Below are 18634 nucleotides of genomic sequence, written 5' to 3'. Positions count from 1 at the left end.
GATTGTTGATGTAGTGGAACTACTACGTAAGCGTCCTTCAAGTCTATTTTGGCAATGTAATCGTTTGGTTCTACTAAATCTCTCAGTGCTGGTATTCCTTCCATTTTGAAACGATGGCACTGGATGAAGTTGTTGATTTGTTGACAGTCCAATATTGGTCGTCGTTTGTTTGGTTCTTGAATAGTGAAAAAATTCGACAGAAAGTTGGTGTTTTGTGTTGGTGATACTTCGATTATTCCTGCATGTAGGAATTTGTCTACCGCCTCGTTCACTGCTAATTGTTCGATCTGGTTTAGTGATATTTTGCGTAACTTCCATGGTGTGGGAACTGAATGAAAATGTATCTGGTATCCCTGTTGTACAACTGTTACTGGCCATTTGTGGTTGGTTATTCTCTTCCATTGACTTGCAAAGTGCTGTAACCTTCCTCCTGGTTGTATGCCATCTTGGGGAATAGTATAGTGTAAGCTGTTGACAGTTAGTGTGGATGGAAGTGGCGAAGTTACTGCTTGTTCTGATGTTCGTTGTTGTTGTTGCTGTAGTACGCCTGGTGATTGGTTGATTGATGGCCTTGGGATAAAAAATGACCTCGTCCTCGTGATCCTCTATAACTCCCTCTTGAGTTTGAGTTTTCATTCTTACCTCTTGAGAATTGTCCATATCCTCGTCCTCTATTATTGTTAAAGGAATTTCTTTGAAGTAAGTCTCTTTCGAAGATGGCTTGGTGATACTGTTGCATAAATTCATCGCTAAAGGCGTTGTTTGATTTGCTGTCCTCTCTTTTTGGTAACAAATGTTGTACGCTGGCTGGCATGTTGAGAGCTTCTGCAGTGCGGATTTTTGCTTCTCTTTCCTAGAGTTTTCCCTGTAAGAGACCAAAGATTGCCAAACGATGGCTCTGTGTTTGAGCTCTGTTAAGGAGTGGTCTGGGGTCTTGTCCTCCTTCGATGATTTCGAGTACGTGAGTGAGTTGTTCGTAAATTTCAATGGCTGCTTTGGTTTGCTGTCTGGTAGTTTCTGTAAGTTTATAAATTTCGTTAATGACTTCGTTGGCCCCAACTTTTCTTTTTTGGAGTTCGTTATAGAGAGATTTATTGATTCTTTCTGGAGTAAGCCATTCTTTACTATTATATCGTTGCAGGTCACGTTTGAATCTTTTAATATTATCTTGAAGTTATATCTCTGTGTTGTTCTCCAATTCGGTAAGGATTTCCACCGGTATTGGTACTCCATTCGATCTTTGTTCTTGTTTGGTTTGCATTCTTCGAGAGAACTCTTGATAGAGTTCTTCCATGCTGAATTCTGATAAAGATGTGTTGACATTCTCCATAATTTGATCCACGAATGCGCGGCTTTTGAAGGTATAAAGAAGAAAGGGGATCATTTAGCTATTATTACTATATATTATTTTATTAAAAAGGGAAAATAAAGCGCAGCTCTTGGAGCCTGTACCACATTGAATGACGGAACGGAGCCAACAAGGATTGTTGTAGGCACGACCAACAATTGATTAAACAAGAAACATGACCTAACTTATTCTAATTCAGTCACTACTTTGGTCGAATTGTACGTAGAGAGACTGTAAATTGGGCACAATGCTGTCAAAGTTTTCTGTAATCGCATTTGGCTCTCCTTCGCGGTGTGTGAAATCCATGCATGCGCGTCCATCAGCAGAGATGTAAAATTCAGGCTTAATCCATGTATTTGAATGACTAAATGTCGAACGCTTCGACAAATCCCAAGGGTGCTCAGTGGCATTTGGTATGTCTGAGCTTATAAAGTGACGTCTGTCCGTAATCTTGTAAAGGTTGGCATGAACAAATAGTAGTAAGTCTTCGGTCTTGGTTGGATAATATTGAAGCATTGTGTGTCCACAGAAACGGTCTCCTGCCATGGTTCCCGCCATGCCTAAAAAAGCTTCAATCATATGATAGGGCGCATTTAGTGCCTGCCATGCATATTTAAAAGTATCCTTGTCTCCATTTAAAAACTGAAAGTAAATTTCGTGTTGATCTTGCATATACCAAGCAAGCTGAAGTGGTAGCCATGACTTGACCTTATCAATTACCATTTGTCCCGACTATCATGAATCTTTTCAGTACCCTATAAACACTGTCTTTATATATATATATATATATATATATATATATATACCTCTTGTTCCCACTCGTCACGGCAAGAAATATGAAGTATTTCAAATATTTTATTGTCTCCATGTGTTTTCCTGCAATGTTGAATTAGTTATGAATGTATTATTCTTTAAGTTATTATTTACCAAAAGTCGGGCCAGAACAATGCACCTGTTTTCTTATACTCGGGTGTATCAAATAAGAAGGTAGGGTCTCTTGCGGGAATATTGTCTGAGTCGAGATACAAAATTTCCTTAAAAGATGAATTGATGACAGCTGCAGCTTTAATTTGAAACCTACATAAAAAAGATTAAAGATTGCACATGAGACCCCGGATATATGTTTACTGCTTATCAGCGTTTCTTCTAGACTGAATAGGTCGAGGCAGGTTTGGGTCAGAGAGGTCCTTGGCAACAGCACCCAAAGCTGCCAATTCATTTTGTACAGTAACAGAAGGTTGTTCATCCGAAAGATGCCATACTTCAATATCCAAATCGCAGTGATGCATATGCCTCAATATCTTGATGGAGTTTAAAGCGCGGTGGAACGTATCTTGGTTGCCTGCTACAATAACAATACCTTGTCCTTCAAAAGGTGGTATATTGTTCTCTCTTTTGACAGATGTAATAAACCTTTGCCATCTTTTTCGGTATACTTCTATTGCCTCGTTGCTTAATCTTCTCCACATGTCAATATGAGCATTTACATGATTAGGGTCTGTATTTCGAATAACAGTATTTGTGTTGCAAGCATCTTTATTTATGCTTCCCTGGTTGAATAGACGGTGATCAGTATCATCATCATATTCTTGCATAAGCCCTGCCTCTTCATTTGAAGTATAGGAAGCAGAATATAAGAAATAGACAATGAAAAATATAAACACTATCGCCAAGGTTAACAGCCTAAACCTCGAGCTACTATATGTCATTTTTTTTAATGAAGAGAAGAATTATTGATGGAAGTGTTGCACTGATATTTTATTTTTTATTTTTAAATACGGAGTTTCAACATGCAAATCATTTACATTGATGTCATGTTACGGTGACACATGGGACAGCGATGGTTCCATACTTTGAATTAGCGTGTAGCCTAGTTGAATCATAGCCTCTTCCTTAGCGTCTACTAGTGTAGCTCCTTGTTTCTTCGAAAAGCAAGTGTTGTCTTTTGTCTTGATTAGGCTTTTAATTTGATTTTGACACTTTTCAAACACATAACTGGATGAAGGTCCTTCTTCTAGCTTTATCCTTACTTGTTCAATTTGCTTACATACTTGACGTATATCATGCTATAAGTAGTATATAAGTAACTTAGTCTCTGACCTCTAAATCATTATTACCTGTTCCTGCCTCACAATAAGATTCTCATTTGTAGAAAACCCCAAGACTTGCATAAGCATCTGAGCGTCGGGTGATAAAAGCATCTTGGCAGATTGAGTATCGAGTAGTCCAAACTGGAATAGGGATTTTAATGTATTTTGACTATACTCTGCTGATAACACTTCGCTATAAATCGTTCTTCTTCCACTTATCAAATGCATACCAATCCACTGTGTTAAGAGAGGCACTAATGAATATGGTAGTGCCTTTACGTCGTCTAACAATGCTGAAAGTGCACAGAGTGTTACCCAAAATGAATCGATGGTTGGATATACAAATGATGCTAATAGATTAAAGTACTGGTTGTTATTTATGTCATCTTTATCATTCTGCTTGTATTTTTCAGTGAGATGATTGTATTCCTATGATAACTGAGTACACTGTATAATCTCATCCTTTAACATTTACCTCCTTAATATTCCAATTAGCTGAAAAATAGTATTGAAATAAAGTTGCCAAGAACTCAAATCGTTCAAAAAAGGTAACATTTGTATCATTGTTGCCTTTAGACCCTAATGAAAGATAAACAACCGCAAAAATAGAATCAAGTACAAATATCTCTTGTAGCTAGAATGAAATTTAGTATGAGAATAATAATAAACTGCATGGTACTTTTACCTGATTGGCATAATAGGCTAGTTGTAATATGCTGTCTGATTCTATACTAATACGAATGGCCGTATGATTATTCTTTTCTTCTATTGTGATAGCATCTGAGCCCTTTTCAAGCAATCGAATACTATAAAAGATGATATTCTCACTATCCTCAAAGTCTTTTTATGCTTGTTAATACACGTACAAGGTTACTAATATACATATACCTTGCCAATCTATTGGGATACCTTGAGCCCTTATAAACTCATACAGATAGCCTAAATACTTCTTTACAGTTTCTATATTCGACATGATTGTAAGATATCCTGGCTAATCTCCCTCTTTCTTTTTTTCTTTTTTGAAAGCATGCTTACCTAAATCAATCACATTGCCTTGTACTCTGCTATATAGTAAAATGGCTGCCACTAGTGACACTGGGCTTAATACAGCAGATTTCTTTTGCTCTTTCTGTATTTTGTCTGCAAGATCGCCTGTATCTGAAGAGATAGGGTTTCCAAATCCAATCAAGATTTTACCATAGTGATGAACATGAGTCTTATCCCGGTCTTCCTCCAGTTTTAGTAAATGTAGCTGTCCATGACCCAGACTACGACTCCTCACCCTCTGTGCTCTACTATCGCTCGGCCTACTAACTTTTGTCGGTGTTGACATTCGATAGGATCTGGAACGGCTAAGACTGGATACATTCTTGCCTGCCTTGGGATGATGGAGACCATGTTTGACTAAATTTGCCAAATCAGGTACTTCTTCATATGTCATGTTGACAGGAATAAACAAGGCATTTTCTTTATCTTGAATCATGCTTAGCATTCCATCATCGAACGGCTTTTGATACAGTCCAGAGCGCGATCTAACTTTTTCTAGCACCATCGTTACCGCGCCTCTTTCTCGTAAAAGGTGCCGCAAGTAAGCAGATGTTACCGCTGTAGTCAGTGTTGATCTTCCATGAGGATCTCTCTTGATAAAGACGGCACCAGCAAGTCGTAATATATCTGAGAAGGGACCAAGGATAGCCAAGGCTTCATCTAGTAGTAGCACTGGGATAGGTAGATTATAACGAATAGCAATAAACCAAACGATGATAGGATCCAATACTGTTCTTGAAACAGGGACATAAATAATCTTCTTTTCAGTTTCTCCTATAGCTTTTTGAATCTATAAATGTAATCAATATGTATAAGCAAACAAACCCAGAAATAAACAAAGATTGAAGGCTTTTACCTTTGCAAGATCATCTTTATTAATACGGATACAACTAAACATGTTTTTTAACAGCTTTTCTAAAAATGAAGCAGCAAACCAGGCGTATGGTAGTTGTGTCCTCTCTTGTATTCTATTGAGAGATCTGATCGCTTCCTCCATTACCTTTTCTGCTGGCATACCCGACCTTTTTGAAACCTATCTTTCCTTACAGTAGTCTACTTTAAATCATGTGTAGACACATACCTGTTGTATAGCTTCTATCACATTTGGATCATTTAGAACTGCTACTTTAGTCATCTCGGTATTTCCGGTCAGTCTCCATCGTTTGGCAAGGTTGTTTTTTGAATTAGTATCCAGTGTTTCTATCATCGTACACCAATCTTCGAGTGTGTCGTTTATGTACTCTATCCAAACAGGCTTCCATACTTTCTCTTCTTTCAATGATTGGGCTAGATGATGAAGCGATTTGATTGTGATATCCATCATGTCTTTCATTCGTTGCTTCATCTCTTCCTCTGTATATACAATACTTGGGAACGGCTCATCAATGACTTCTGGATAATACTGGTTTTCCTCATCCGGTGCCATGGTCTTGGACTTGTCTATAGAATAAAGTGCACAAGTGCTTGTATCATCTAATGTAGGAGCTCTCACATGGACGCCACCATGTAATGAATAAATCTTGGTTCCATAGCAACTTTGCATGAAATAGTTGTACTCATCTAATCCGCAATACTTGTCGATGTATTTAGTTAACGGCAGCTGCTGGAAATGCGTCGTATCATACTGCCATTGATGCGTGTGTTGCTTTGCCAAATTGTTACGAATATTAGAGGCCAGCTCCAACCATTTGCTTTGATCTATGTCGAGCTTTTTGCTTGTTGTCACTGTGTTTTTGGCATTTGGACGAAAGTAGTATCTTATCAAGAATCGCGCCTTTGTGAGGGTTTTATTTGCAGAAAAGTAGTTCTTGGCTGTTGGTAGCTTTTGATCAAGTAGGAGTGCGTTGTTTGGACGACTCCAGTAATCTTGAATGGCTGTGTATGCTTGATACCATGTTATGGATGTAGGTAAGGGTGGGATATGATAGATGGTTGCAAGAGACTCCTTTTTGTGTGCAAGTTGGGGTACTGAATAAATAATACATTTTGATACATAATCAACCGGGACGATATCTACTGGCCGCTGTCCTTGATCTGGTTCAATAACTGGGATCGATTGGCTGAATAGTGCTAACCACGCTGACATACCAGATATACCGCTTGTCTAACATAGGATTTAATAAGTATCAATTGTCCCGTCCTCTTTCTTACCCATCCAGGTACAGGCTCCATTGCACTGGGTCCAATGTAACATGATCTAAATATGCTCAAAGAATAAGGTACATTTGTCTTTCTTATAATTAAATGTTCCACGAGCGCCTTTGTAAACAAGTGTAGTGTAGAGTATTTTTGTAAGATTCGCTTCACGTAATTCGGCAGTTCTAATAATTATAATTTGCCCAAATTAGGATATGTGACATACTTCATTCAGCTTCAGTTTACCTTTTTCATCAGCGCCAAGAAGTGACTTCAATAATTCCTCTGGATCACCCAGCCCTGCAAGATCATATACCTGCTCCTTAATCAATGTATCTTCATTCTCAGTTGGAATACAAGTATGAATATGAATGGGTGAAAGATAAATGAAAGAACCTTTTATAGTATGTCAGTATCAAATCCACTATCCCTTTTTTTTCTCTTACTTATATTTGAGCATGCACTGAGGTAATCCATTAATCTTATTGTTCCCAACACATTTGTCTAACAATATTTTAAGAATAGAGAGAACAAAACACTTTGTATTGATATATACTTCTAAATTCCATTCCAAAGAACTTTCATACTCTGAAGTAGCTGCGCAGTGAATGACTATGTTTGTATCTTTCATCTGCATGCTTTCTTCCATAGATAACCCCAGTTGCGATAATGTTAAATCATAAGATATGGGTATCAATTTTTCTCGTCCAAGTAATTTTTTATCCATTAAACGTTTAAATGCCTATGAAATAAGGTTATTTTGGATAACTTAAGCTTTTTTTTCTTACACTTGTATTTATGATCTCGTCTAAAAGTCTTTGAGATGGACTACCTCCAGGAATTCTTTTAGGTCGAATGAGCACATAGACCTTGTCAATAACACCTCCTACTGTCTTTAACAAGTGCCATAATATAGCCTTTCCAACAAAGCCAGTTGCTCCTGTGATTAGTACTGTCTTGTTACGATAACAGTCAACCCAATCTTCACGGCTCATGTTTAATACAAATGGGTAAAAGAAAATGGTATGACAGGACCTAAGAAAGGCAAAATTGCAGAATTAAATTTCTCTTTTTCTTGTTACACATTCTACTCTTTCTTTAATAAAACGTTGTCAACTCTACCTTGTCATGGGTTACTCTATTGTGTATTGATCAGTATATAATACTCCCTCAATTCTGTTCAACAATGGCTTGAGTGCTCTTACTGCGTTGATACGTGGATTGAACAGGATAAAAATAGACAAGCCACCTCAGATGAATAAAGAATCAAAAAAAGGGAGAACACCTTTATAATATACTGCTCTTGTCATGATCAATTAATCTGTTTTATCTTTATGATGATGTATGTTCAAGTTCGTTCGTTGCTTACTAATTGTTGATCATTAGAAGTTTTGTACCCTTTAGTGCTAGATCAAAAATGAATACTATCCTAATGACCACACTCAAGCAAATATTAGAGACTTTTCACCGTTTTGGCCATTGCGTAGTATCAATCATACCATCCAAAGAAACCGATTAGGAAAAAAAAAACTGGTTCACCTTTCGACTGATATATCTGAATTAACAGACACGAGCAGAATAACTCAAACGCCAATTCCTGTAGTAAAGAGGAAGGATTCACTGTTTTTTATACAGCTTGAATAACCAACCACAAAATGAGCTTACGTTGCCTTGATGATGACAAACTTAGATTTACCAAGAATGCTGCTTACTCACAACCTTTCTGATACTGAAGAATTTCACTAAACTCTACCTATCTGATCTCCCATTTTTAACTTGAAGACGGTTCCTGATATCTTTTAAATTTTACCAAGCGCTTTTGTATGAATCACGGAATCTTTCATTTTGTCCTATAGAATATAAATTTTTATATCACGCCATTAGTCACAGAAGCATAAGCCTTGAGCAATACATTCACTCAACCCTATAATCGTACAGCATTTGCTCTTGTTTTACGTGATGTTATAAAATACAAAAATACCCTTTGACTAAACACTTTCAAGCACAACCTTTACAGTCTATGAATTAAAATTTTATTAAGAAAAAAAAAGCTAAACGTCTTGAAATTGCCTAAGGTAAAAATAGGCTGCTGCAAATTCAGAGCACTTGACATTTACATTCCAGTCAAGATACTCTAAGTAATGTACCTCCATTTGATTTCTATAAGATAAAACGCGATTTTAAAAAAAGAATATAAACCGTGTCTCTTTTTTTTTTCCTTACATTGTCTTGGTTGGTACGTCTGGAAACATTTGTGGATAATCCGAGTTGTAAATCGAGCAGTCTTCCCAGACTTTTGCGGCGGTCAAGATGGACAACATTAACAGTCGCTGCCAGTTACCATCAAAGAGGAATTGGCCAGATATCGACAACATTCGCTTGAGGTATATGAACGAAATGATAGCGTGTTCAGAGCTCAACTAAATGGTAACGTTAAAAAGATTATTCAGAATCAAAATAAAAACTTACACTAGCTCGTTCAAAAATATTAGCCATCTCCATAAAGAGATCTGTCCACTCTGTCAATGGCTCTGCTTCCCACATGTCATCTTCATAAGAAATTTCAGGCGACATAAACAGTAGATCGCATTCGAAATTTCCCTCGTAATGGTTCTTCTGGATCAGTTCATATAGAGCCAATGCAACGCTATATGTTTTTATTGTTATTATAAAAAGAGAAAATCACAGCCTGCGCCATACCTCTGCAGGGTAACTTGGCTCTTGTCCACGTCTTGCTGCTCCTCGTGAAAAGTCTTTTGCCACATCAAGTCATAGTCCTTGAAGGACGAGTAGGCGGATATCGACCTCTTGTAAAGCGCTCCATCGTCGATATCTACCGTCAGTTGCTTCACCTTCTTCCTCGGAATCTTGTGCTCCTGGCTGTGGCTGCCATCAATCTTCACATAAGGAACGGCATCTTGAAGCCTTATGTCCACTTCTGTTTGGCTATGTGGGACCCGAGTGTTGTTGCCAATGGTTGCATGGAAAGTAGGTGGATTCCAAATGGAGGAGGAGACATTGCGTTTGTCTGAAACCAGTCTTAAATGCATGCCATAGTATTCATTGCCATAATCATCACCATCACCATCACCATTAACAACACCAAAGCCACCACCAGCACCAAATTCGTCATCAAGATCTTCATCTTCAATATCCTTGCTGCTGAAGTACTCCTGATATTCTTCAGAACGCTTCCAGATGTCTTGCATCAACTGATCGACAGAGGAGCGCTTTTCAGGAGAGTACCCCTTAACGGTTTCACTGTCCAAATGATCGAAGCCACCATATGGACTGCCACAGCTACTGTCACTTTCACTGCCATCATCTGCCTTTGCCGGGTCGACATAATAGTCCATGTAGGAGAAATCTCCAGCAAGTTGACGAGCTTCGAACTCATCAAAGAAGGAGGTATTGTCATCATCAGCCCTATCGTCAATTGCTTCTCTCGAATCGTACAGGTTGCTTCCTTCCAGAGCCAAGCGACAAGGCGAAGGAAGAGGGTAAGGACCACCATTGGGCCAAAAGACAGACCAGCCGAACTCAGAAGGAGCATAGTAAGATCCATCATCGGTGATTTTTGGCTCCCAGGAATGGCGAAGGCCAACCCTATCAAATGCTTCCCGGACATTCTGCTTCTCCTCCTTCCACTCGCGAACAAAGCATCGAAGTTCTTGGAAAGTATTGAACTTTCTCCTTTGAACCATAGCCTTGACGTGGGGCGTAAGAGGTTGTTTGATATCATTCTACATTGAAATATAACTTGTAAATAAAACGATGATAATTTTCCGAATCAAACTTACAAAAACGAATTCTAAATATTCCGAGTCGCTGAGGTCAATGGGGCCGAAGATGGGGTCAGCACAGGAAAAGGATCTTTGAGGCGCCTTGCTTGATCTCTTGGCAAATGCATTCTTAATTTTTGAAAAGAAGGTTCGAACTTTTGCTTTCAATGCTTTTTTCTTGGGGAAGGGATCGATAGTAGCTTCAGATTCTGTAGAAGGCGAAGGTTCCTCGGAGGGTGAGTGAGTACGCTCTGCATTATCAGAGCAAGCCGGTTCAATATCAGAGCACTCTATAAATGTGCTGCTAGGATGCTTGCTGCTTTCATGGGAGCGAATATCAGATGAGCTCTTAACGGAAAGAGCTTCTGGACATGTCGAAGGAAGTTCATAAATTCCCGTACAAGCAGCCAGCTGCTCTTTGTTGGGTTGAATATTATTTGATACGACATCGGAGAATTCCTGAGGCTCGATTTTGTTTCCAGTTTTGAAAAAGCGCGAGTTCTTGCTGTTATCAAACGAAGTGCTGGAAACGTTCAAGGTATGCTTTATATTCCAGTATTGGATGAGAGCTTGAACATCCTTGACGGTACCTTCAGAAAGGCTTTCATGAAATACCTTGTTGATCTTCAGCTTTTCTTGAAGCTCCACAATGGTGGAGGATTTGAATAGAGGTGCATTCATCTTAACGGGAAGAGAGGACATTGGAAATTCAAAAAGAAATTAATAAAGAAGAAAGAATAATAAAAAAAGAAATTCTCCTTAAGTACGAAATATGAGGAATTTGTTGAAAAACGAACTTGTCAAGGCCAAATAGGCGTACAGAGGACCTTTTTTTTTGCTTTGCTTCTGTTGCCACTATTATTTTTGCTCAATTTACTGCAAGGATAAATTCTCCTAGATATGAGAGTCGGTATCATATTGGAAATTGACAACACCAACAAGGAATGAAGGAAGCCTCTGCATGGTTAAATCTTTCAAATGCTAGGGGGACTGTATGCTAAGCTTATAGAGCAAAGATTGATATAGATCTTGTTACATATTTATGTTGATTCATGTTCAATTACATACAAAATGGATGATGTATGCTTTGTATGTTAGTATCGTATTCTAGACAACAAGCTTTAACCGTCAACTTATCAATGCAGATTCAAAATGCCCTAGTAATCTTTTTGATGTCGTGTCTTCTAATGCTTGAATCAGTTTATGAGGTGCTTCATTTGAGCGCGTTTTGCTGTTTTCAGGATTAACATGTATCCCCATATATATACAAAGTATAAGTAAGAACTCTAGACGATACTCCGTGCGTACTACTCTAATGCAAATACTTTTTTTGGTGGCACATTTTAAAAGTCATGGGCTTTCGATTGACATGATACAAAATATTTTAACCTAATACTCTCTATCCCAAGGAAAATACCTCGTTTTTGTTTGATCCGGAATGGACATTCATCGTGGCCATTTAAAACAGTTGAGCAAGGGATATTGGTTTATATATTCTCCATCCAAGGCAGATCAGAAACGAAAACAACTGACGTCTAAAAAGCCCTTATGTATTGTAACTAACCGGCCAGTGTAGAGTTTATGGGAGCGCTGTTTAGAAGAAATGAGACTATCGGGTGAGTAGTATGGTCAAATGATCAGAAATAGCTTTAGATATTATGAGCTGGAAACAGTGAGTGGAATGGGCTTTAGCTGAGGGCTGGTTAGGGTGTCGAAGACTGATTTTTAGCAACAACACTGTAGCTGGTCAGGCCAACGACTGCATTGCTTGTCCCAGCTACCAAGCAAGAGGCGATCAAATCCCCGGTATATGGATACAGTCTATTTTTACGCGTTTTACTTTTTGTTTAAAATCGAGAACGCGCTACATAAATATTTGTTTATGATGGAAAACGTAGAGTGGAGATGTAATGCATACATATCCTGTAAGGTACGACCACTCAAAAATAAAGATGGTTAAAGCAGCTAATTTTATTTTTACTTGATAATCATGTAATCCAAGCTTATGCGGCCTGTTTAGCTTGCTGTTCCTTCATGTAGTTAAGGCAGCTACCGTGTTTAAACCATTCGATTTGGCTAATAAAAGCATTTACGTTAGATAGATTCATAAAAGAGTTAACAAGACTTACCCAGAGTTGAAAGTGTGATTCAATTTGATATCAGTGGTAGATCCATCTTTCTTGTGTACACGAAGAGTAAGAGGCTTGCCTTCCTGGAAATCGGTCAATCCAAGAATATCAACCTTATCTGTAGGATCAATCTTGTTGTAATCCGCAGGATTAGCAAAAGTAAGAGGAAGCATGCCTTGCTTCTTCAAGTTGGTTTCATGGATACGAGCAAATGATTTTGTAATGATGGCAGCACCATTCAAATAACGTGGCTCCAAGGCAGCATGCTCACGGGAACTTCCTTCACCATAGTTTTCATCACCAATGACAACCCATTTGATACCTCTCTTTTTATAATCACGAGCGACGTCAGGGACAGCACCATGCTCATGAGTAAAGACATTCTCAACGCAGTTCATCTTGTCATTAGCAGCGTTTACAGCGCCGATGAGCATGTTGTTGGAAATGTTGTCGAGGTGTCCACGGTACTTAAGCCATGGACCAGCCATTGAGATGTGATCAGTTGTGCATTTGCCTTTAACTTTGATCAAAATTGGAACTTCTTTAATATCTTGACCATTCCACTTCTCAAAAGGTTCCAAGAGCTGAAGACGGTTTGACTTAGGGTCGACCTTGACTTCTATTTTAGAGGAATCTGCAGGGGGAGCCTGATATGTGTTCTGTCCGGGATCGTAACCCTTGGGTGGTAATTCATTACCACTAGGGGGGTTCAATCGGAAAGGCTTTCCGTTTGCGTCGGTTAAGGCGTCTGTAAGAGGATTAAATGTCATGTCTCCCGCAATGGCTAGAGCAGTGACAATTTCAGGCGAGGCAACAAAAGCATGGGTTGCAGGATTAGCGTCGTTACGACCAGTGAAGTTTCGGTTATAAGAAGTGACAATGGAGTTCTTTTCACCCTTCTTGACGTCTTTACGGTCCCACTGGCCAATGCAAGGGCCACAAGCGTTAGCCAAGACTACACCGCCAACATCGGTGAGCGTATCCATGATGCCGTCGCGTTCGATAGTAGCTCTGATTTGTTCTGAACCAGGCGTGATGGTGAACTTGGACTTGGCCTTCAAGCCGTGATCAGTGGCTTGTTTAGCGATAGAAGCTGCACGGACCATGTCTTCATAGGAAGAGTTTGTGCATGAGCCAATCAGGCCAACCTTGAGTTCTTGTGGCCATTCATTTTCTTTCAACACGTCTTTGAATTTGGAGATAGGAGTAGCAAGATCAGGAGTAAAAGGGCCGTTCAGGTGAGGTTCGAGTTTATCCAAATCAATTTCGATCAGTTCGTCATACTGGGCATCTTTATCGGCTTTCAAATTATCAGAGAAGGATTCTGCGTATTTTGCAATTTCAGCACGGTTTGTTGCCCTGAGATAGTCACCCATACGCCTGTTGAAAGGGAAGAGGGAGGTAGTTGCACCGATTTCGGCGCCCATGTTACAGATAGTACCCATACCCGTACAAGAGATCGTATCCACTCCAGGGCCAAAGTATTCAACAATAGCACCTGTTCCTCCCTTGACAGTCAAGATACCCGCGACTTTCAAGATGACATCCTTGGGAGCAGTCCATCCTTGCATCTTACCATGCAATTTAACACCAATAACTTTGGGACATTTAAGCTCCCATGGTACACCTGACATGACGTCAACTGCATCAGCACCGCCTACACCTACGGCCACCATACCAAGGCCGCCAGCGTTAGGTGTATGTGAGTCGGTACCGATCATGAGACCACCGGGGAAAGCGTAATTTTCTAAAATGATCTGATGAATGATACCAGAGCCTGGCCTCCAAAAGCCTATGCCATATTTTGCAGTACAAGTTGCCAAAAAGTCATAGACCTCCTTGTTAATATCAATAGCACGAGCAAGATCCTTATCGCCACCCACTTGAGCTTCAATCAAGTGATCACAGTGGACTGTCGTTGGAACGGCCACTTTAGGTAAACCAGCAGACATGAATTGTAAAAGCGCCATTTGAGCCGTTGCATCTTGACAGGCAACACGGTCAGGTCTCAATCTCAAGTATGATTTACCACGTTCAATATCTTGACTCTCAGGATCATCAAGATGACCATAGACAATTTTCTCAGAAAGTGTTAACGGGCGATTTAATCTACACTTGTGTAAATTATGCTTATAACTGAAGCTTTTTTGCTTTTTAATTTACCTTCTTTTAACTACTTTCAGATTATCTTCAATGCGTTGATAGTTGATATATTTGTCATTTTCAAAATTGGACATGGCAACCTTTTGGGAAGCCCAAGTGTAAGATCGTGTCGACAAGGCTGACTGTAAACGAAAAAGGGCATGAGTTATTAAACTCCTCTTCCAATACTTAATATCTACCTTTATCGTCTTTCCTAAGAACGCTCTCTTGGCAAACATTTTGTGATTAGGAAGTCAATAAGAGAGTGGGGAGTTATGTAGACTAGAAAAAAAGAAAAAGAAAAAGAAAAAGGGAGAGAAAACTATCGAATTTTCCTCCATATTAAAGTTTTATGCAGAAGGGAAAAAACAAAGCGCGTATTTGAAATCCCGATGTATTATGGCTTATTGTTTGTTTAAAGATGTCCTAATGGTGACAATAAAAGACAAGTTTCAGTAAGTATATGTATATTGCTTCAAGCATTTAAAGGAATGTTAGTTTGTACGCGCGCACGTCTTATAAATCATAGACATTGTCTTTACCTTGAAAGCTTTTGCTTGAAAAGACCAAGGAGAAGGCCAAGCCTTCGTCCTGTAGCTGACTCGATTTTTGCAAGTGACTTGGGTTTTGTCATGACGAAATATGTATATAAACTCAAAGATCTTTGCAGAACTTACGCTATGATCTAGAACTTTCAGTAAAAAGGTAGCCAAGCTAATATAAAACTAAAAAATAGGTAAGAAAATTGACCAACCATAATTCAGTGCATTTAGTGAATACTCAAGACAGCAATCGCTTGGTCAGGGTACAAGTAATAGTTGGGCAATTGTAGGAGAGCTAAAGCGCCATTTTGCATGCCAGCAGGGATTCTGTTTAATCTCAGCATATCATTAATTTTCACAAATTGAGCATTATTTTTCTTTTTCACTGCGTTATGTCATTTAGACCACCACGTTCGTTACCTATTCTTACATTATTCCATAATGTCAAATCAGATAATTCTAGAGCAGCTCTAAGGCTACTGCAGAGTCGACAAAAGAATGCAGATGGAGAAGAAAAGTATCGTATCGATGTCATGGATGAATACAAACAACCCATAACAGACACACAATTAAGGCAAGTAGCAAGCTATTTGGAAAGCAAGACGCCATGGAAGGATATGCTGTTGCCTGAAGCAAGTCAAATCATTGATAATGCACAAGATGCGTTCAAAATAATCAAGGATAAACCAGAAGTGCTTCGATGTCCTATTGTAGTTGACTGGGAAAGAGGAAGAGCAGCAAGTGGAATCAAAGGATTAGAGGATATTGAAAAATTGATTAATGAAAGAAAATAGTGATGTTTTCTGAATGTTTATTTGTGTGTTTATGTTTGTATGTATAAAAATATGTACTTTACTATTTACAAAAAAGAAATTGTTATTGTTTTCTATTATTATTATTATTATTGTTGTTGTTGTTATTTAAGTAAGCGATGCTTCTTCTTTTTCTTTGTCTCGACCGAAGATTCAGATTCTTCCGAAGTAGAAGGTACATGATCCAGAACGATGATGTTACAAGATTCCTTTACTTCAGAGCTTGGTTCGACCAACAGGTGATGAGCATGAGACTTTTCAGGATGATCCATGGTGCAGGTTGGAATTGATTTAACCCAATCATCGTTTAATACATCTTCAAGTGAGCATCTTTTTTCAGGATCTGGATTCAGGATACGTTTCATAATAGGTCTTGACTCACGTGGAAGCATCTTGAATAATTTCTCGGCGCCTTCAGTAGAAGGAGTTACAAAATTTTTGTAAGATTGATCTTTATCAGGACGAGGTAGTCTCCAAGGAAATCTACGAATGGACATACAGATGAAAATGATACCACAGGACCATAAATCAGATAGACGAGCATCATACTCGGGTTCAGTAAATTGTTCAGGGGCAATGTAAGGATCGGAGCCACAGATACCTTTACTCTTGTGCACCTTGGTTTCAAATGGATACTTGTTGACAACAGCACAGCCAAAATCGATAATCTTGACAATGCCTCGTTCGTCCAAAACCATATTATCCAGCTTGAGGTCACGGTGAGCCAAGCCCATCTGTTGCATATATTGAACACCATTCAACAGCTGCTTCCAGCAACAAGCAATTTCTTCGCGGGACATTTTGCCGCTCATGACGATGTTGAATAGGTCATTTGGGGCAAACTCCATAATCTCATAAAAGTTTTGGCCTTCCTGTATGATATCCAGAGTTTCGATGACATTAGGATGATGTAATGTAGAGCCAATACAAAACTCGGCAGTGACCTTCTTGACATATTCTTTTTCTGGCTCATTCAGACCTCGTTTTCTGAACTGTTTTACGGCAAATGTTTTTCCATCTGTACTACGTCGAATCAACCGCACCGACCCACCGGCACCCTTTCCAACAAATCGACCTAAAAAAATTTAGCTAAGACTTTCATATTAATAATCATTATTTTACTACACTTACCCCACTTGCCATATTTGCCTTCTAGATCACGATTAAACTCGTTAGCAAATGATAGGTCACTGTTACTTGCAATCGAAGGCGACTTCTTCTTTTTTTTATCCCCTTTAAAGAATCTTTTCAAGTCGTGAAATATGGTATCCTTCTTTTCCAAATGATGAAAGTGGGTGTGGTGATATTCTTTATTATATTGAGGTCTTTTAAAGATGAATTGAGAAGGTGTGGCTGGCCTTGATGGTAATGACACTGTACTGTTGCTGCTATGATAGTAGTTATCTTTTTCATTATCATTTAGCTTCTTTTCTCGGGGCTTGTCATTGTCATCATCACTCTGATGAGGGGATAGAGAAGGAGGTGTATGTACAGCGGTGGTAGGTAATGAATGGGTATCAGAATCGTATAATGTTTGACTACTTCTTTTATTATGTGGAGATAACAGTGGTGTACCAGGCATAGAAACATCGGGTGTAATGTTATGGAATTGATGGACAGCATGCTTATTCTGAAATATCTTGGCTGGTGAATTAAAGTCGATTTGCTGTAGTTTATCTGTTAATTGATTTACGTCGACCATGGTTGTTGTAGAATGCATATTAAATAATAAAGTACAATGAAATAAGATGAAAGGAAAAAGAAAGGACAAAAAATTTTTTAAATTTGATTTATTTTTCTATTTATATGTCCAGACCTTGGAAGGTGTGTATGTACGTGTGTGCGCGCTCTACGGCAAAACGTCCATGTATTACTATATTTAGTATATGAATCATAAAAGTAGTGCCGATAATTGATAGACCGCTTATTTGTAATTGATAAAACTATAGATAAACCCAAATATTCTTAGCAACAGCTGAGGGTTTATTTCCGTGGAAACGGATATACAATATCATTGGTCAATTTATATCCTAGACATCATATTATCAAAAATTTATATAAATATATTTTTATAGGTTCATCTATAGATTTGCTGCGGATGCATTCGGATAATCAAGGAAAATGACATTAAATCCGAACTGGAAAAACATGTCTCCGAAAGGACCGAGTGTTAGCCCGCTTAAATGATTTAGTCTTTGTTATCAACTCCCTCTCTCTTTTTTTCTTTATTATTAATCTTTTGTAACAAAACTAATGTTATCAAGGCAACAAAACAACACATATAACAAACTCCGTATTACACACATGAGAGTAGCATAGTATTTTGTTATCTTTTATGTATCCCCCTTTTTTTCATTTTCTGTCTTCTTTTATCCGTATATCCAACTCCTTGCATCTCTGCTGTAAAGTTGATTTCACGTGGCATGAAAGCATGGTAAATGTATATTAATCTGGGGAATAATGCAGCTCTATGTCCTATACATCTGAGTTGTAAGAAAAAATTCTGCTGCATATTCTAAAAAGTATATTGTTATTGTTATGGTCATAACCTCTCTGTAAGTATGTTTTTACTCTTTTGATTATATGTTTACGTATACATTTATCTG

General features: G+C 38.5%; 9 protein-coding genes across 9 annotated transcripts; 1 reads left to right on the top strand and 8 right to left on the bottom strand.

Annotated features, from left to right (window-relative positions):
• Window positions 1-853: 853 nt before the first annotated feature.
• RHIMIDRAFT_236366 (uncharacterized protein) lies at window positions 854-1323 on the bottom strand (the record flags this gene model as incomplete). Its single annotated transcript, XM_023608538.1, has 2 exons — window positions 854-1154; window positions 1217-1323. The coding sequence occupies 2 exons, from the start codon at window positions 1321-1323 to the stop codon at window positions 854-856; spliced, it is 408 nt and encodes a 135-aa protein (XP_023468101.1).
• A 61-nt stretch (window positions 1324-1384) lies between these two features.
• RHIMIDRAFT_117914 (uncharacterized protein) lies at window positions 1385-3301 on the bottom strand. Its single transcript, XM_023605358.1, has 4 exons — window positions 2477-3301; window positions 2276-2425; window positions 2155-2224; window positions 1385-2080 (listed from the first exon to the last, which is right to left on the bottom strand). Exons 1-4 carry the CDS (start codon window positions 3055-3057, stop codon window positions 1544-1546), a joined length of 1338 nt encoding a protein of 445 aa, XP_023468100.1. The 5' UTR covers window positions 3058-3301; the 3' UTR covers window positions 1385-1543.
• A 664-nt stretch (window positions 3302-3965) lies between these two features.
• On the bottom strand, window positions 3966-5797 carry RHIMIDRAFT_117912 (uncharacterized protein). Its single transcript, XM_023605357.1, has 4 exons — window positions 5342-5797; window positions 4474-5275; window positions 4327-4398; window positions 3966-4278 (listed from the first exon to the last, which is right to left on the bottom strand). The coding sequence occupies exons 1-4, from the start codon at window positions 5498-5500 to the stop codon at window positions 4085-4087; spliced, it is 1227 nt and encodes a 408-aa protein (XP_023468099.1). The 5' UTR covers window positions 5501-5797; the 3' UTR covers window positions 3966-4084.
• A 946-nt stretch (window positions 5798-6743) lies between these two features.
• On the bottom strand, window positions 6744-7633 carry RHIMIDRAFT_117959 (uncharacterized protein). Its single transcript, XM_023605359.1, has 3 exons — window positions 7178-7633; window positions 7068-7125; window positions 6744-7017 (listed from the first exon to the last, which is right to left on the bottom strand). The coding sequence occupies exons 1-3, from the start codon at window positions 7346-7348 to the stop codon at window positions 6830-6832; spliced, it is 417 nt and encodes a 138-aa protein (XP_023468098.1). The 5' UTR covers window positions 7349-7633; the 3' UTR covers window positions 6744-6829.
• A 1007-nt stretch (window positions 7634-8640) lies between these two features.
• RHIMIDRAFT_312562 (uncharacterized protein) lies at window positions 8641-11105 on the bottom strand (the record flags this gene model as incomplete). The annotated part of the gene is made up of 5 exons (XM_023614812.1): window positions 8641-8781; window positions 8845-9041; window positions 9091-9268; window positions 9322-10364; window positions 10422-11105. 5 exons carry the CDS (start codon window positions 11103-11105, stop codon window positions 8673-8675), a joined length of 2211 nt encoding a protein of 736 aa, XP_023468097.1. The 3' UTR covers window positions 8641-8672.
• Window positions 11106-12406: 1301 nt separating this feature from the next.
• Window positions 12407-14913, bottom strand: RHIMIDRAFT_236363 (putative aconitase; the record flags this gene model as incomplete). Its single annotated transcript, XM_023608537.1, has 4 exons — window positions 12407-12479; window positions 12533-14641; window positions 14696-14817; window positions 14875-14913. The coding sequence occupies 4 exons, from the start codon at window positions 14911-14913 to the stop codon at window positions 12407-12409; spliced, it is 2343 nt and encodes a 780-aa protein (XP_023468096.1).
• A 695-nt stretch (window positions 14914-15608) lies between these two features.
• Window positions 15609-16010, top strand: RHIMIDRAFT_236362 (uncharacterized protein; the record flags this gene model as incomplete). The annotated part of the gene is made up of 1 exon (XM_023608536.1): window positions 15609-16010. One exon carries the CDS (start codon window positions 15609-15611, stop codon window positions 16008-16010), a length of 402 nt encoding a protein of 133 aa, XP_023468095.1.
• Window positions 16011-16303: 293 nt separating this feature from the next.
• On the bottom strand, window positions 16304-17104 carry RHIMIDRAFT_182732 (Pkinase-domain-containing protein; the record flags this gene model as incomplete). Its single annotated transcript, XM_023605809.1, has 1 exon — window positions 16304-17104. A coding segment is annotated over one exon (801 nt), but the record flags the coding sequence as incomplete, so codon positions are not given.
• RHIMIDRAFT_117877 (uncharacterized protein) lies at window positions 16990-17786 on the bottom strand. The gene has a single exon (XM_023605356.1). It carries the CDS (start codon window positions 17746-17748, stop codon window positions 17104-17106), a length of 645 nt encoding a protein of 214 aa, XP_023468093.1. The 5' UTR covers window positions 17749-17786; the 3' UTR covers window positions 16990-17103.
• Between the last annotated feature and the right edge of the window lie 848 nt (window positions 17787-18634).

The sequence above is a fragment of the Rhizopus microsporus genome, assembly GCF_002708625.1.
Source record: "Rhizopus microsporus ATCC 52813 unplaced genomic scaffold scaffold_5, whole genome shotgun sequence".
NCBI lineage: Eukaryota > Fungi > Mucoromycota > Mucoromycetes > Mucorales > Rhizopodaceae > Rhizopus > Rhizopus microsporus.
The sequence above is the reverse complement of the archived record's forward strand: the minus strand, read 5'-3'. Positions and strand labels throughout refer to the sequence as shown.

Excerpts from the sequence above, each read along its gene's own strand:
- RHIMIDRAFT_117912 (XM_023605357.1), bottom strand. The coding sequence starts at position 5,500 with ATGCCAGCAGAAAAGGTAATGGAGGAAGCGATCAGATCTCTCAATAGA. Across the intron at positions 4,399-4,473 it reads AGGCAATGTGATTGATTTAG|AAACTGTAAAGAAGTATTTA; the intron begins GTAAGCATGCTT and ends TGTCGAATATAG. Across the intron at positions 4,279-4,326 it reads TATCCCAATAGATTGGCAAG|ACTTTGAGGATAGTGAGAAT; the intron begins GTATATGTATAT and ends AAGCATAAAAAG.
- RHIMIDRAFT_117959 (XM_023605359.1), bottom strand. The coding sequence starts at position 7,348 with ATGGATAAAAAATTACTTGGACGAGAAAAATTGATACCCATATCTTAT. Across the intron at positions 7,126-7,177 it reads CTTTGGAATGGAATTTAGAA|ACAAATGTGTTGGGAACAAT; the intron begins GTATATATCAAT and ends AAATATTGTTAG. Across the intron at positions 7,018-7,067 it reads CAGTGCATGCTCAAATATAA|GTTCTTTCATTTATCTTTCA; the intron begins GTAAGAGAAAAA and ends ATACTATAAAAG.
- RHIMIDRAFT_117914 (XM_023605358.1), bottom strand. The coding sequence starts at position 3,057 with ATGACATATAGTAGCTCGAGGTTTAGGCTGTTAACCTTGGCGATAGTG. Across the intron at positions 2,426-2,476 it reads AGAAGAAACGCTGATAAGCA|GTTTCAAATTAAAGCTGCAG; the intron begins GTAAACATATAT and ends TTTTTTATGTAG. Across the intron at positions 2,081-2,154 it reads GTGACGAGTGGGAACAAGAG|TCGGGACAAATGGTAATTGA; the intron begins GTATATATATAT and ends GATTCATGATAG.
- RHIMIDRAFT_117877 (XM_023605356.1), bottom strand. The coding sequence starts at position 17,748 with ATGCATTCTACAACAACCATGGTCGACGTAAATCAATTAACAGATAAA.